Raw genomic sequence first — 13,301 nt, forward strand, 5'->3', positions numbered from 1 at the left:
ACACGCTGGCCACAAACCCCTGTTGTCCCTCTAATGGGAACCCTGTAAACTGACCCCACAGGGAGGTGGGGGAGGGGGAGAGGGCAGGAGGGGAGCAGGCGAAGGGATTGAGTGGGAGGGAGAGAGGAGGCAGAGTGGGGGGAGGCCGAGCACGGGAGATGGAGTGAAGGGGGGACGGGAGATGGGGTGAAGGGGGGAGGGGAGGGGAGACCCCTCCGTCCGGCCTCCTGCGTCCCTGCCATCTCCTCTGGGCTCTCCCAGAGGTCCCCAAGCCCTCCAGTGAAGCCAACCTGGAAGGCCACCCTGCGGGTCAGAGCGGCCAGCCCCCTCCTGCCCACCCAGGTCTCTCTTCAAGGCATCTGGGACTACGTCTGGGAGCTGCCACCCCGCCCTCTGCGGGCAGCGGGGGCCTCCAGGCACGGGGCTTTGGTGGACGCTGGCTCCTGGATCAGGGCCTGCACTCGGACGAGCCCTGGGGCCTCTGGTGCACATTCTGGCCCTGCAGCGAAGCCAGCCAGACCACGGCTGGACCAGCTGCTCCCCCGGCTGCCCGCTCACCCCAGCCTCCCTGGCCCAGGGTCTCCCCAGCGCAGCCGCTCAGCTGGTGGGGACTGCACGGTGTCCCCTGAGAGGTGCGCTCAAGCCTGGCCCTGGCACCCGCGACGGTGCCCTAAACTGGAACCAGCGTCTTTGCAGACGCGGCCAAGGTAAGGCAAAGTCATGCAGGACTAGCGTGCCCCAAATAGAATGAGGGCAGGCGCACAGGAGACCCAATAGGGCAGGCCCTGTGAAGACCAGGAGGGGACGGGAGCAATGGGGCCACGAGCCAAGGAACACGAGGCCACCAGGACCCGGCAGGGGTGGGAAGGGCGCCCCCTGTGGCCTGGGGGCCTGCAACACCTTGAGTGTAGACGGCAGAACTCCTGAGCTGGAGAGGATCTGTCACTGCGGACGACCAACAGCTGTCACCTGGTCCCAGGAGCTGCCCCAGGGCCCCTCAGTCAGATCATCTTCCAGCGGTGCCACATCCTTGTCACGGGAGATCTCCCGATGACACCCCTGCTCAGTGCCAAGACAGGCCAGGGCTCCTTCTCTGTGGCCTCTCAGCCCACTGGGCCCAGGGGTAACGGTGCGTCACACACAGGCACCTGCAGAGAGCTGGCCGGGTAGTGCCCGCACGCTGGAGCCCTCCCCGAGGCTGCCGAGCCACCGCCAGCACGGGCTGGGCGCGTGGACAGTTGGGGCGCGGCTGGCACCCCACGCAGGAGACCCTGGCCCCTCTCGGTTCTTTCTCCTTGCTCGCAGGTCCAGCCTTCCAAGTCGGGTGCCTTCAACAGGTGGGGGTGGGATCTGGCTCCCAGGGACACTGGGCAATGTCTGGGGACACTTTTGGCTTTCCAGGCCTGGGAGTTGCAGCTGGTCAGGCAGAGCCCAGGGTGCTGCCAAGTACTGAATGCCAGCAGTGCCAGGGTTGAGACCCCAGCTTTGGGTCTGAACTTGGGGGGTTTTGGGTGTTTGGAAGCCTGACCCATCTGCAGACTCCTCTCTGCAGAAGGGCACAGAGGCCGCAGTTTGCTTTGGAGGGGAGGCTTTGCAGGGGCTCTCCTGGAGGCCCTCTCAATTTCAAAGCCCTGGCTCCCCGTCCTCTGGCACAGCCCGGGAATGGTTCACTAGCAACTCTTCACCCGGAAGCGGATCCCACTGCAGACCACACGCCGCGGTGCAGGGCCCGTGTCCACACAGATCGGGTTCTGGGACAGCAGGCTGCAGCAGCCCCGGGGCCCAGGTCACCTCACAGGAAGCTCTGGGGTTCCAGGGGCCCTGGTGGAACACAGGGGAGCTTTGGAGGACTCCAGCTGGGAGGTGGGACAACTCACTTCAGCCACTTCAAAAGCGTGGTCTCGTCCCCGCCACAATCCCACTTCCACTCTTCAAAGGGTCCAGTCGACCTCCGAAAGGACTTATCTAGCTCTAGAGTCAAAGTATCTGTGAAGTTTCGGGGTCATTTACTGCGTGGCTAGACCTTTGCTTGGTGAGAGTGACCAATGTCCTGACCGTTTTTTATTTCAAAGCAGAAGAAAGAATGTAATATTTTACAAAAGACATTTTTGACACTGCACTCAGTGGGACTCGGAAAGGACCCTCTCTTCGGCACCGCCACCCCACCTGGCAGACGGCACGGAGAGCCTGGCAGGGGCTACCCATAACCACCAGCGTGTGGACACCACTGCCCTCTCCGTTCCACGGCAGGGGACACGGAGGCCTCGCATTCAGCAAGGACGGGAGGAGGCCGGGGACCTGCCAGGCGGTCTGGAGCACCAGACCTTGGAGGATGCTGAGCTGGAGAGCTTAAAGTCGTCATCAGGAAAGGGTGACAGAGGGAGGAGACCCCGGGGGAAAGACCAGTGCGGGTCAGAACCGCAGCTCTCCCACCATGGCAGCGACAGGCCCCGCTGCCTGCGAAGCAGCCAATTTGTTCCTGTTATAAAATGACATGTGAAATAAACTCTGCATAGTGGCTGCATTGTTCCCAAAGCCGCAGGGCGGGCCAGGAGGACAATGAGGAAAGCCAGCAGGAACCGACCTCTCTTCTAGAGAGACTCTGAGACTCCGAGGGACCAGCGCACACCTGTCCCGGCTCAGGTCCTCAGCCTCAGGGAGGAACTCGTTGGGTTTCGTGAGGACCAAATCGGGGCCTCAAGCCATGCAGACCCTTTAAGGTCCGCACAGGCCCGGAACCATCCCTGCGAGGACCGCGCACGTGCCAAACCTGGGCGGAGCGTGACCCAGAGAGACCTGGTGTCCAACAGGTTCCCTGGGTCGGCTCCAGCCCCTTCCTACCAGGTGGGTCCCCAGTGAACAGTTCTGGGTGGAAACGCTCCGCAAGCTTTCTGTCGCCAAACCAAGAGCACTAGTTACCCAAGGACACGGCGGTTCCTGCTGACGACATCCAAACCCGGCCAGCTTTCGCTTAACACCCACCACCCTCAGCCACTGCCCAAGCTTGCCCGGGACTACTGTTCCCCCACAGCCTGGGTTAGAGATTTCTGCTCGTTTCTGGTTAATCTGCACAGCAACAGCTCTGCAGGGCAGGCCTATCCTGCCGCGCTTCATCTTATCCACCCCCACACAGAGACGCAGAGAGGTTAAGACATCAGCCAAGGAGCACACGGCAGTCAGCCATTGAAGGCAGCACCTGCTAAGTCGCTGGCTACACACAGCTGAGCCTCCAGCAGTCAGCTGCCAGGTGTGGGCTTTGCTGGGGGCGGCGGTCCAGCTCACGGCGTTACGGGGTTGTGGATCTCAGAGTGGGCACCCCCACACCTGTCTCCTCATCTTACAGCCTCAAAAACAGAGGCCAGAGAAGGGCCAAGGTCACCCAGGAAAACCTCCAGGACAGTTTCGTCCTCTGTCCCTCTGAATGGGCAAACCTCCCCCCAGCAGGGACTGACGCAGGAAACGCTTTGCCTCTGCAGGTCACGGCTGTGTGGCCAGCGGGGCCAGCCTGGTCGCAGAGCAGATGCAGCCTGGACGGGGCGGGTCCAGGGCGGGCACCCCGGAGCTGCCCAGAGACGCCAGCCCACCTGCCGAGCACAGTGGCACCGACCTCTCGCCCGGGGCCTAGGGACAGGGGAGGGGCCCAGGGACAGGGAGGGACACAGTCCTCTCTTGGACCCAGGGACAGGAGGGGCACCGTGGTCCCAGGCCCAGGGACGCAGGGAAGGGAGCGGCGGGGTAGTTACGTCCTCATGGTGCTCCAGCTCCAAGCCGGCCTCCCGCAGGTTGCCCTCGTACTCCTCCCGGCGGAAGTGCTTGTCGTCCTCGCAGCAGTCCGCGGGCAGCCCGGCCGAGGCCACGTCCACCCGGCCCCCCGTGCCAGGCAGCGGGTGCTCCTGCTTCAGGCTGCGAGCCCCCAGGGCGGTGTCGCTGACCTGGGCCCGCCTGGCCAGCGTCCTGCCGCCCGCGGGCCTCTTGTGGTGGTACACCAGGATGTAGTCCACCTTGCGCCGGCCGTCCCGGAAGTACAGGCCGTACTTGCACTCGGCGTCTGGGTCCACTGACAGGGAGTTCAGTAGCTGCGGGGCAGGAAGGGGACAGCGGTCACTGTGGGGCCGGGCCCTGCGTCCATCCACCCGGTCGCACGCTCGTGGGGTCCGCAGGTCCCAAACCCACAGGCACCCGAAGCATCCGCCAACCTCAGGTGGGAAATACTCGGGAAGAAAACGGCGTCTGTCCCAAACACACACAGGTGTCTGTCGTTCCTTCCAAAAGGACACAGCAGAACAGCCACGCAGGAGGCGTTTTCCTGGTGCTGGGGAGTCCCAGCCATCTAGAGAGGGCCGCGCCTAAGCTGTGTGCCTTTTACCTAAGGGACAAGCATCCGGGGATTTTGGCACCTGGGAGGTGCTGCAGCCCATTCCCCACGGACACAGACAAAACCCCGCTGTGAGCCAGGTGCCGTCCCAGGACCTGCGACACCCAGGACACGGGCCTGTCCTCTAGGAATGACCTTCCAGAAGGCCACTTTTGCTGCTAACCACCCACGAGGAGGCCGAGTCACACACTGCCCCTCTGGTCTCTTAGCCAGAGCAGCCTGGGTGGGAGGGACCCACCTGGTCAGGTGTGAAAGGCTGCAGAACGCAACCTTCTGGGTAGGACCCTGGCACAGTCCAGCAGGGTCGGGGGGCAGGGCGGCCCTTAGGCGTCTGCAGGTGCAAATCTCAGCCTCCGACCCCTAGACCCTCGCATCATCATGGCCGGAGAAGGCTCTGACCGTCTCCACGTGGGCTTTCCCCAAACTGACGCCCCAGCAGGCGGGGAGGGGGCCGGCGGAGAGGACAGGCCTGCAGCGGGCAGCAGCTCCCAGAGGGTGACGCCGGGCCTCACCCACTCCTGGGGCGTCCAGTCCCCACGTGCCCACCTGCCCTGCCCGTGGCCCTCACCTGCCCAGCACAGAGGCTGCCCCTGGTGGAGAAGCAAGGGGCGGGGCTGGCAGTTTGGCTGGGGCTGCAGATGCCCTGGGGGTGACGGTGGCAGCCTCTGGTCTGAAGGCGCCGGGGCTGAGTGAGGAGGCAGCACCATCGGGCTAAAAGCCAGACAGTCGCAGGACTGGGTCGCGGGCAGCGGGAGCCCAGCCTGAGTCCCGGAGCCCCACGGCTGCTGCCGGCCCTCAGGACGGGTCAGTCAGCATGCTGGCTTCAGCCAGGCGGGGGCGCGGCCCGAGCAGCGTCGCCCGCCAGCAGCTGTCTCCAAAGTCGGCCGTGCCAGCTTGGCCACCAGGTACCCCTCCAGGCTCCAGCGGCTGCACAGACACTGAACCGACTCTCAGCCCCGAGGGGCGTCCGGCGGAGGACCAGGTCCTCTCTGTGAAGCCTGGGCAGGCAGGGCTGGAGGCCGGCCTCCACACGGTGACCAGGACTCCTGCTCAGGACGCCTTCCTGACCGCGGGCCCGGAGCGCCCCAAGCCTGTGTGGACCCCACCCTCCCTTCCGTGCTGGACGGTTTCCCCAGTGCACGAGAGGAGCTGGAGGGGAAGGGATAAGACCCCCGCCAAGACGGGCCTGTTGGGCTCTGCTCCCCTCCCTGGGACCACTGGCCCCTGCCCCTTCCCTACGTGCTGCCCACGCTCCCCAGCACAGCCCTCAGCCACCTCTGGCCCTCTGGCCCACCCTGGCTTGTCCCCCATCCCCTCTCAGGCCCCAGCTGCTCCAGGCAGGAGGCTGGGAAGGTCCCACGTTTCCTCCTTACGAAGCTCAGGCTCTGCCACAGCCTAGCAGGCAGCCCCGGGCTGGCCCTGGCCTGGCCACTCAGCAGTTTGGAAACCCTCCTGGGAATGCAGAGGAGTCTTGAGGTACGGGGCCCCCTGGAGCCCCGGAAGGGCCCCCTGCACAGCGAGCGACACCAAAGGGCTGTGCGTCCGGTTGGAGAAGCAGGGGGACCCTGCGGGGCTGTGGGGCTGCGGGGAGGAGGCTGCTCCCATGCACCGTCAGCATGGGGCTGGGGCAGCAGGGACGGGAGGACAGACACCAGGCGGACGTCCTGCCTGCTGGACTGCAGGGTGGGGAGCAGGGGGTCTTGGGTGGGGGGCCAGGTGTCCATGAAGGGGCTCTGGGCCCCTCACTCCTCCGGGGCAGGTGGCCTCGTGTCCCTGGATCTCAACGTCCCTGGCCCAGCTGCTGCCTCCAGGGGCGGCAGGGCCTCGTCAGCAGCTGAAGCAGCAGGAGGCTGGACTATCTGATCAAGTTTGATCTACAATAGCTCAGGGTCCAGCCCATCTTGGTGGCCTTCAGAGGGACCAGGACACAGTGTGGGAGCCCTGCCAGGCTGTTCCCAATGGGCCTCCATTTTGCTCCCTGTGAAGGACCCTCCCAGGTACTCAGGGGCCAGGACCACACCAGTGTGGACAGATGGCTTTAGAGGCTCAGGGGAAGTGGGGAAGGGCTAGCTTTGGAGGACAGGAGATGCAGCCCCCGTCCAGGGAAGGACTGTGTGCACAGGAGACCACACCTGCCACCAGCGAGGGGCATTTGTGTTCATGCTGGGGGACTGAGGTCCAGGGAGGCCAGCAGGCCTCAAGGGGATGAAGCAGGTGGAGGCTGAGCTTGGCCTCAAATCCAGCCCCCACCGGACATTCCAGCCCTTGACGGGAGCAGCGCGTGGGGCACACTTCCTGGGCACGGGCGCGGTGTCCCACCCAGTCCCCCAGCCGCCCCAGGAGGGGCACCCTGACCAGGTCCTTCTGACCCACAGGCACTGAGGCTCACGCAGGAGACACAGTCGGCCAGCTGCACGCCCAGGGGCCAGAAGGCCCGTGGCTGAGTGGGGCAGGAGCCTGGGCAGGCGAGCACAGGCAGGGGACTGAGGCAACCCTGGGTCGCGGGTCCCTCGGGGCAGGGGCAGGCCCAGGCCTGAGTCCAGGCCTGGACTTGGTCCCTCTCCGGCTCTGAGACCTGGGGGAGGCACCGGGCCTCTCTGAGCCTCAGGTCGGCCTCTGTTGGACGGGGAGGGAAGTCTGAGCTGCCTCCCGGCCAGGAGGGTCAGCTGGGTAGTTGACCGTCTGGACGACCCTGCTGAGCTCAGCAGGAGCAGGTCCAAAACGTGCTGGGACAGGCCCTGGGGGCCTTCCCCGTCACCTGCCTCCGTCTCCGCCAAGGGCAGACGTGCCCTCTCAATGTCTCGGGACGGTCGGGGAAGCGCAGAGTCACGGTGGCCAGCGACTGAGGTGCTCTCCTCGCTGCGCCGTGGGCAGGAAGGCCTGGCCCAGAGGCAGACCTAGGGGAGGGAGGCTGTCACACCCGTGGACCTGAGGCGGCCCGCTCAGCTCCCGGGACACTCCAGTGACCCCAGGGGCTCAGCCAGGGCCGGCCGGGGCCTCCCCTGCCCTTCTTCCCACCCTGCCCCAGGCCCTGCCTGCAGGAGGGTCCCGGCCCTCCTGGTCTTTGCTGGCACCATGTGCACCTGCCTTGGGCTCCTCCTTCCTTCCCAGCCCTGTGCAGCCAAGCTGGGCTTTGCAGCCCCACGTCTGGGATCCAGGGGTGCCTGCCAGCAAGGGCCACCTCAGAACCACCAGCTGCAAGTTCCTAACCCACAGAGGCCCCTCAGCCCCTGCCCGGCACACCTGCACCCAGAACGGGTTACCAAGACGGCTCGGTCCTACTGCAAGCCCATGGGACACTCCTGGTTGGCCAGGGTGAAGAGTGACACTGAACTAGTCCAGCAGGTGACCCTCAGAGAAAGGCAGGGAAAAGCAGAGCCATCTCAGCAAGGGCAGGGACAGTGCCAGGGAGCAGCCGAGGCCACTCTATAGTTGGGGCAGGAAAGACTCAGGCTCGACATGAACAGCCACTGCCTGGCCTCGGGAGGAGCAGGCTGCCTGCAGGGGAACTTCCCAGCCTGGGGAGGGAGAGGGAGCCAGAGGCCTGACCAAGGGTGACACTCAAAGACCAGCTCTGTCACTCACCAGCGGTGCTGCCCCAGGCACAGGGGCTCAACCAGTTTGTACCTCCACATTCCTAAGACCATCCACATTTAGTAGGACCCCCCCAGAGGGCTGGAAGGATTCCACATGCTACTTTTCATATTAGAATTACAATTGGCTCTGGCAAAGAGTGAGCCCTCTGCAGAAGTTTACTCTCACTGGGAACCAAGACACATGCCCAGAGAACAAAAGACAGAGGAAAATAATCTCATGGTCAGAGTGGACCACAAGTGAAAAGTGGAGCAGTGACAAATCAGATTAAGTTATGAAAGGAGCTGGGCAGGACCAGCAGGAGGCAGCACCAAGCCCTGGTGGGGATCCCCTGGACGCTGCCCTTGGTTTGTCATGTGGTCCTGGGTAAGCTGCTTTGTCTGTTTAGGTCTTAGTTTTATAGAAAGGGGAGTACGCCTACTTCAGCTAGGGTTAGTGGGCAGCAACCTCTAAAGAGAAAGTGTGGGCTCTCTTGGGGCTGGAAGGCCCCTCAGAGCACCTCCACAGGCAAGGTCCCCCAAGTGGAGCAACCCTGTGGCTGGAGGGCCCTTGGCACAGCAGGGGGGCTCTTCTTGTGCAGAACAGGGACAGACAAAGGCCTGAACTGCAGCCAGGTTGGGCGAGGCTGGGTGTCCGGCAAGCTTCGCGGGGCCAAGGCATCCTTACTTGTCTCTTTCACAGCTGTGGAATGAGGGGTGCGGGAGCCTGAATGGGCGGCAGGTGCTGGGTGGGGGCCCCTTGACTGCAGTGGCCACCAGAGGCAGGGATGTGGAGCTGACGCCCAGCCGGGACACCTCCCACCACCCAGCGCAGCGTCCTGATCTGTGGGTGGGCACAAGAATGTCTCCTGACCTAGGTCCCAGGATGCTCATGGGAATAGGATGTGGAGCCCGGAAGGCATTCCCAAGGCCTCTTCCGGGTATTGGGGGCGGGCAGTGCTCCTGGAAGGAGCTTCCCCAGGGGAGAAGCGCTCTCTAAGGGCCCGGGGACAAAGGTCCCCTTCACAGCAGGCAGGTCCTGACAGCCCCAGCCCCGTCCCAGGCAGCACAAACAGGCAGTGTGTGGCCCACATCTCGGCCACACCTGCCTCTCCTGAATCGTCCCCAACTGGCAGAGAAGACCAGGGAGCCTGTCTGCAGCCTGACCCCCCTGAGGTATCCATGCGTTCCGCTCTTACCTGCAGCCGGAGCCCCGGGGCTGAGCTCACGCAGCCTATGAAAGCCGTGGCCATTCTAAGGGAGGCGCCTGGGTTCTCTTTCTTGGAAAATGGGAGCAATGAACCCCAGAGACCGCAGGCTGCTGCTGGGCATTGAACCCAGGGCCTTGTGCACCCGGACACCGGCAGGCTGCTGCTGGGGACTGACCCCAGGGCCTTGTGCATGTGAGGCAAGCATTCTGTAACTGAGCTGTATCCCCAGTCCTGCTGTTGTTTTTGAGGTTCCTGGAATTGCAGACTGGAGGGGAACGTCCATTTTAAACTTCACTTTTATCTCAAGGACGTCTTTTAAATTGAGTCATCAGACTGTCATGCTTTGGGGCACGCTTGGTAATCTGTGAACAGCCCATCCCCCATGGCAGAAAAGCAGCGAATGCTCTGATCTCAGCAGGTGGGCAGATACCTGCGAGCCAGGTATTTCTGGGTGTCCGGCTCACTGGAGCACGCAGATCGCAGGCTGCTGGTGGCCCTCAGTTGGAAGGTGAAGACATTCAGGATTAATGCAAGGCCAACGTAAGGAAATAGCTGCTTTCCCCTGGCCTCTGGTCCTGGAGCTACTGCTTATTCTTACCACGGCATCGACCCCAGTGCTTTCCACCCTTGAACTTGGGGACGAAGGCAGACAGCCTGGGAAACCTCAGCCCAGAGGGGAGGGGCTTGTTCTGTGGCCGACACGTGCACACGTGGGATGCCCGTGGGGGAGCAGGACAGGAACCCTGGGGAACACAGCCCACGCCCGCTGGCGGAGCATGTACAGAGCCCCCGTGCCGAGTGACGGGGCACCGGCCAGCTGGGGCTGTGCTGGACAACCTGGGAGGCTCTCCCTACCACCCGCCTGCCCTGCACCCACAAGTCCCCAGCCCCAGAGCTGCCGCCGCCAGCCTGTCTCTGGTGACGTCTCCTTCCTGTAGTTGGGGAACCCAGTCCACAGTCCTGCAAGCCCACTGAAGAGAGTAAGCGCAAAGGAAGACTCAGGGGTCTGGCCCAACGCTCCCTCATGTTTCTGGACTGTGAAGACCTGAGCTGCCTCTTTGTGGACTCTGGGGGCCTCACCTGGGTCCGGGGAGGCAGATCTGCTGGGTCTGGATAAGCAACACGTCCCTGAACTGGAACACTGGAGCCCAGGGCCACTACTTCTTATCCACACCCAAGTCCTCCTGGGGCCATGTGGGGTCTGCTCCGCGGTGTCCAGAGCCCCAGTGCCTCCTCTGCTCCATCATCCTGTGCTGGCTGCCTGGAGTCCTCCCACGGACGTCCACGCCCCACCAGCCCTCCTGTGCCACCTGCCTGTCCCAGGGGCCTCCCTCGCTGCCCGCCCAGAGGGAGCGTGAGTAGGTCATCCGCCCCTCTGGGTCTCTGTCCTGGTCCACAGTAACAGCACCTACCCCACACGGTTGTTGTGAGTTACACAAGCCAAGACAGAGTGCTGCCCAGACTACAGAACTGTCCTTTGTCACTGTCACAGGTAACGGGGAACGTTCCCTCTGCAGCTCCTTAGGCTCAGGAAGGGCGGAGCCCAGGGGCCTGCGGCTGCACACGGCTGGGTCGGCTCCTGAGGCCGACCCCACTGATGGCAGGCAGCAGCCTCGCGGCCCACACTCCTGGGGATCGGGCTCCCTGCTGCTCTCTGCAAGCCTAGGTCAGGAGGAGTCCCATTCCTCACCTGGTACCCCAGGTTGGGACTCCAGGAGTGCAGGGTCTGCCCAAAGCCTAAGTCTGGCCTGCCCTGAACACGCAGCTGGGGCCTTGTGCATGCCCCGCCCTGCACCTCGCAGGGAGGCAGGGAGCACCCCTCCTCAAGCTCTCCAGCCCCCAGGCTAGTGGGACAGGTCAGGACAGCCCCCACCTTGGAGCAGCCAGGCTACAGCCTGGGTAAGGTCTGGGGAGGAGCCTTGAGGGGGCTGCAGCGGGCGGGAGGGAATGGGGAATCTGCTCTGGGATCCTAGCGAGCTGCCGCGAGCGCCCCGCCCCCACCCCGGCGGGTCACAGCCCTCTCCCCTTCTGGCAAACTTTGTCCTTTAAGTCAATCTCCTCGTGGGCGAACTGTGCCCCCGGGGAGATCCCTGTGAACTGCTAGGTCCAACCCTGGGGAGTGTAGTGGGATTAGAGAGGAACTCGGGATAGGGTCCCCAAACATGTGACCGGCTCTGCGCCACAGCCCCGATTCCTGCCTCCACCCGACCCGCTCACAGAAAGCAATTTCGACCAACCGGTGCCCGCCGGCTGCTCTGGGCGTTGAGTTCCCGTGGGGGGCTCAGTGCCCTGGGCACGAGGCGCGTCCCAGGCAAGTGGGGCCGGGCAGTGGGGCCTGGCGGCTGCCACCCTCTCCCAAAGTGGCTGCCAACTTGGCCTTCGCCCTTGCCCCCACCCCCACCGCCCCCACAGGGACCCTGGCCCCGGGTCTGGAGGGGAGGGTCCCCGCCACGGCCCGGCCGTGCGCTTTCGATCGGGGCGCGAACGGGGACGCGGGCCCCCGGCGCTGGGTTTCGCCGGGTGGGCGCCGCGCCCGTGCCGCGCGCACTTGGCAGGGGCAGGGGCGCTTTCCGCCGGGCGCACGTGCGCAGGTGGGCGCCCCCCACGCGTAGCGGAGAGGGCGCCCGGGAGCCGCGCAAGGCCCCGCCGCCGCCCGTCTGCCGCCCTGGACGCGCGGCGCAGGTGCGCGGCCCGCCCCGCCCGCCGGCCCGCCCGCGGCCGCCCGCACTCACCGTGCCCTCGGACGGCAGGTAGCCGATGTCCTCGATGGCGCAGATGTTGATGATGTGGACGCTGCGGTCCTCGGCCGGGAGCGTCGAGTACTTCTCGTTGACCCTCATCGTGGCCGCCTGTTCACTGGGACCGCCGGGCGGCGCGCCCTCCCCATCCACGGCCCCGGCGGCCTCTGCAAGCGGAGACGGCAGCGTTCGCGGCGCGCTCGCAGGGGGCCGGGCCTTCCCGTGCCCCGGGCCGCAGGGGACGTGGCCGCCTCCCGCTCCGCCCGCCGCCCTGGGCCCGCCCGGGCCGCGCACCGTGCGGGGTGCGCCCGACCCTCCCCCGGGGCCGACCGCGCCGCCACCTGGCTGCTGGTCCCGAGGGCCGCCCGCGCCTGGCCGGGAACTTGGACGCCCGCCTGGCTCCTTTCCTTAAAGATATAAGCGCACTCCGCCCGCTCATGGCAGGGGCGGCGGCCACGCGGGTCAGATTTTCCGTAGAAATTTAAACACAGGAAGAAGGTATTCCATTCCTGCGGGCCCCTCCAAGTTTTATTTTTATCCGGGGTAAGTGCCCCTTTGGATTTTCTTTCCTTTTTTTTTTTTTTTTTTTTGTATTTTTGAGGGCGGAAAGGGTTTTCAGACCAGCGGGAAACTTCCAGTAGCCCCTACCTTAAATCCAAGTCCCTGAGCAAGCTAGCTGCACACAGCTGGGCAGGGGGAGAAGGTTCTGAGACAGAAGCCAGGAATGTCCTCCCTGCCTCCCCCTCCACCCCTGGCCAACGCCTGCCCTCTGTGGGTTTTCACCTCCACCCTGGTTCCTTCCCACCGCAATCAGCTCTGCCCACTGCACCCCCAGCCGGCGGTACCTGTGACCCCAGCCCCTGATGGAGCGCTTGGTATTCTGTGACCAGGCACATGCAGTCCCTCCCACGGGTGGTGAAAGTGCTGCCAGCTCATGAAACCCAGGCTGCTGGGGCAGAGGGCTGCCTGGCACTGTGCAGAGGGGGACTCAGGCTGCACAGGCCAGGGACAGGCCCCTGACCCTCTGGGGCCGCCAGGGCTCCGCAGGCTGCTGCCTTGTTTGCACAGGGTTCTGCTGCCTCCCTGAGGGAGGGCCGTGGCTTGGCGCTCTCACCCAGGACCTAGCAGGGCCTGCGTGTGCCCAAGCCTCCCTCCCTGCACAAGCAGAAGGGGGCAGAGCCCATGGGCAGCCAGGGCCACACTGGCCACTCCTTCCCTGTTCCTCCAGGCGTCCTGTAGCTCCCGGTATGCTCAGATACCGCCTCCTGCAGGCAGTCGCCTGGATGCCACCCCACAAGCAGTCTGGCCTCCCTGTCTCATTGCTCAGAGCAGTTGCCTGCTGGACTGCCGGACTTCATGGCATCGTTCTGTCTTGCACTGGGGACTCCACCAGGGTTCTGCATCT

General features: G+C 64.6%; 1 protein-coding gene across 1 annotated transcript in view; it reads right to left on the reverse strand.

Moving 5' to 3' along the window:
* The window catches only part of Ano1 (anoctamin 1), a 128,384-nt gene that overhangs the window by 63,564 nt on the left and 51,519 nt on the right, over positions 1-13,301 (reverse strand). Inside the window, 2 exon segments of the mRNA XM_047516857.1 lie at positions 3,744-4,076; positions 11,891-12,063. Coding sequence (XP_047372813.1) covers positions 3,744-4,076; positions 11,891-12,063 — 506 coding nt within the window.

The sequence above is a fragment of the Sciurus carolinensis genome, chromosome 11, assembly GCF_902686445.1.
Source record: "Sciurus carolinensis chromosome 11, mSciCar1.2, whole genome shotgun sequence".
NCBI classification, from domain to species: Eukaryota; Metazoa; Chordata; class Mammalia; order Rodentia; family Sciuridae; genus Sciurus; species Sciurus carolinensis.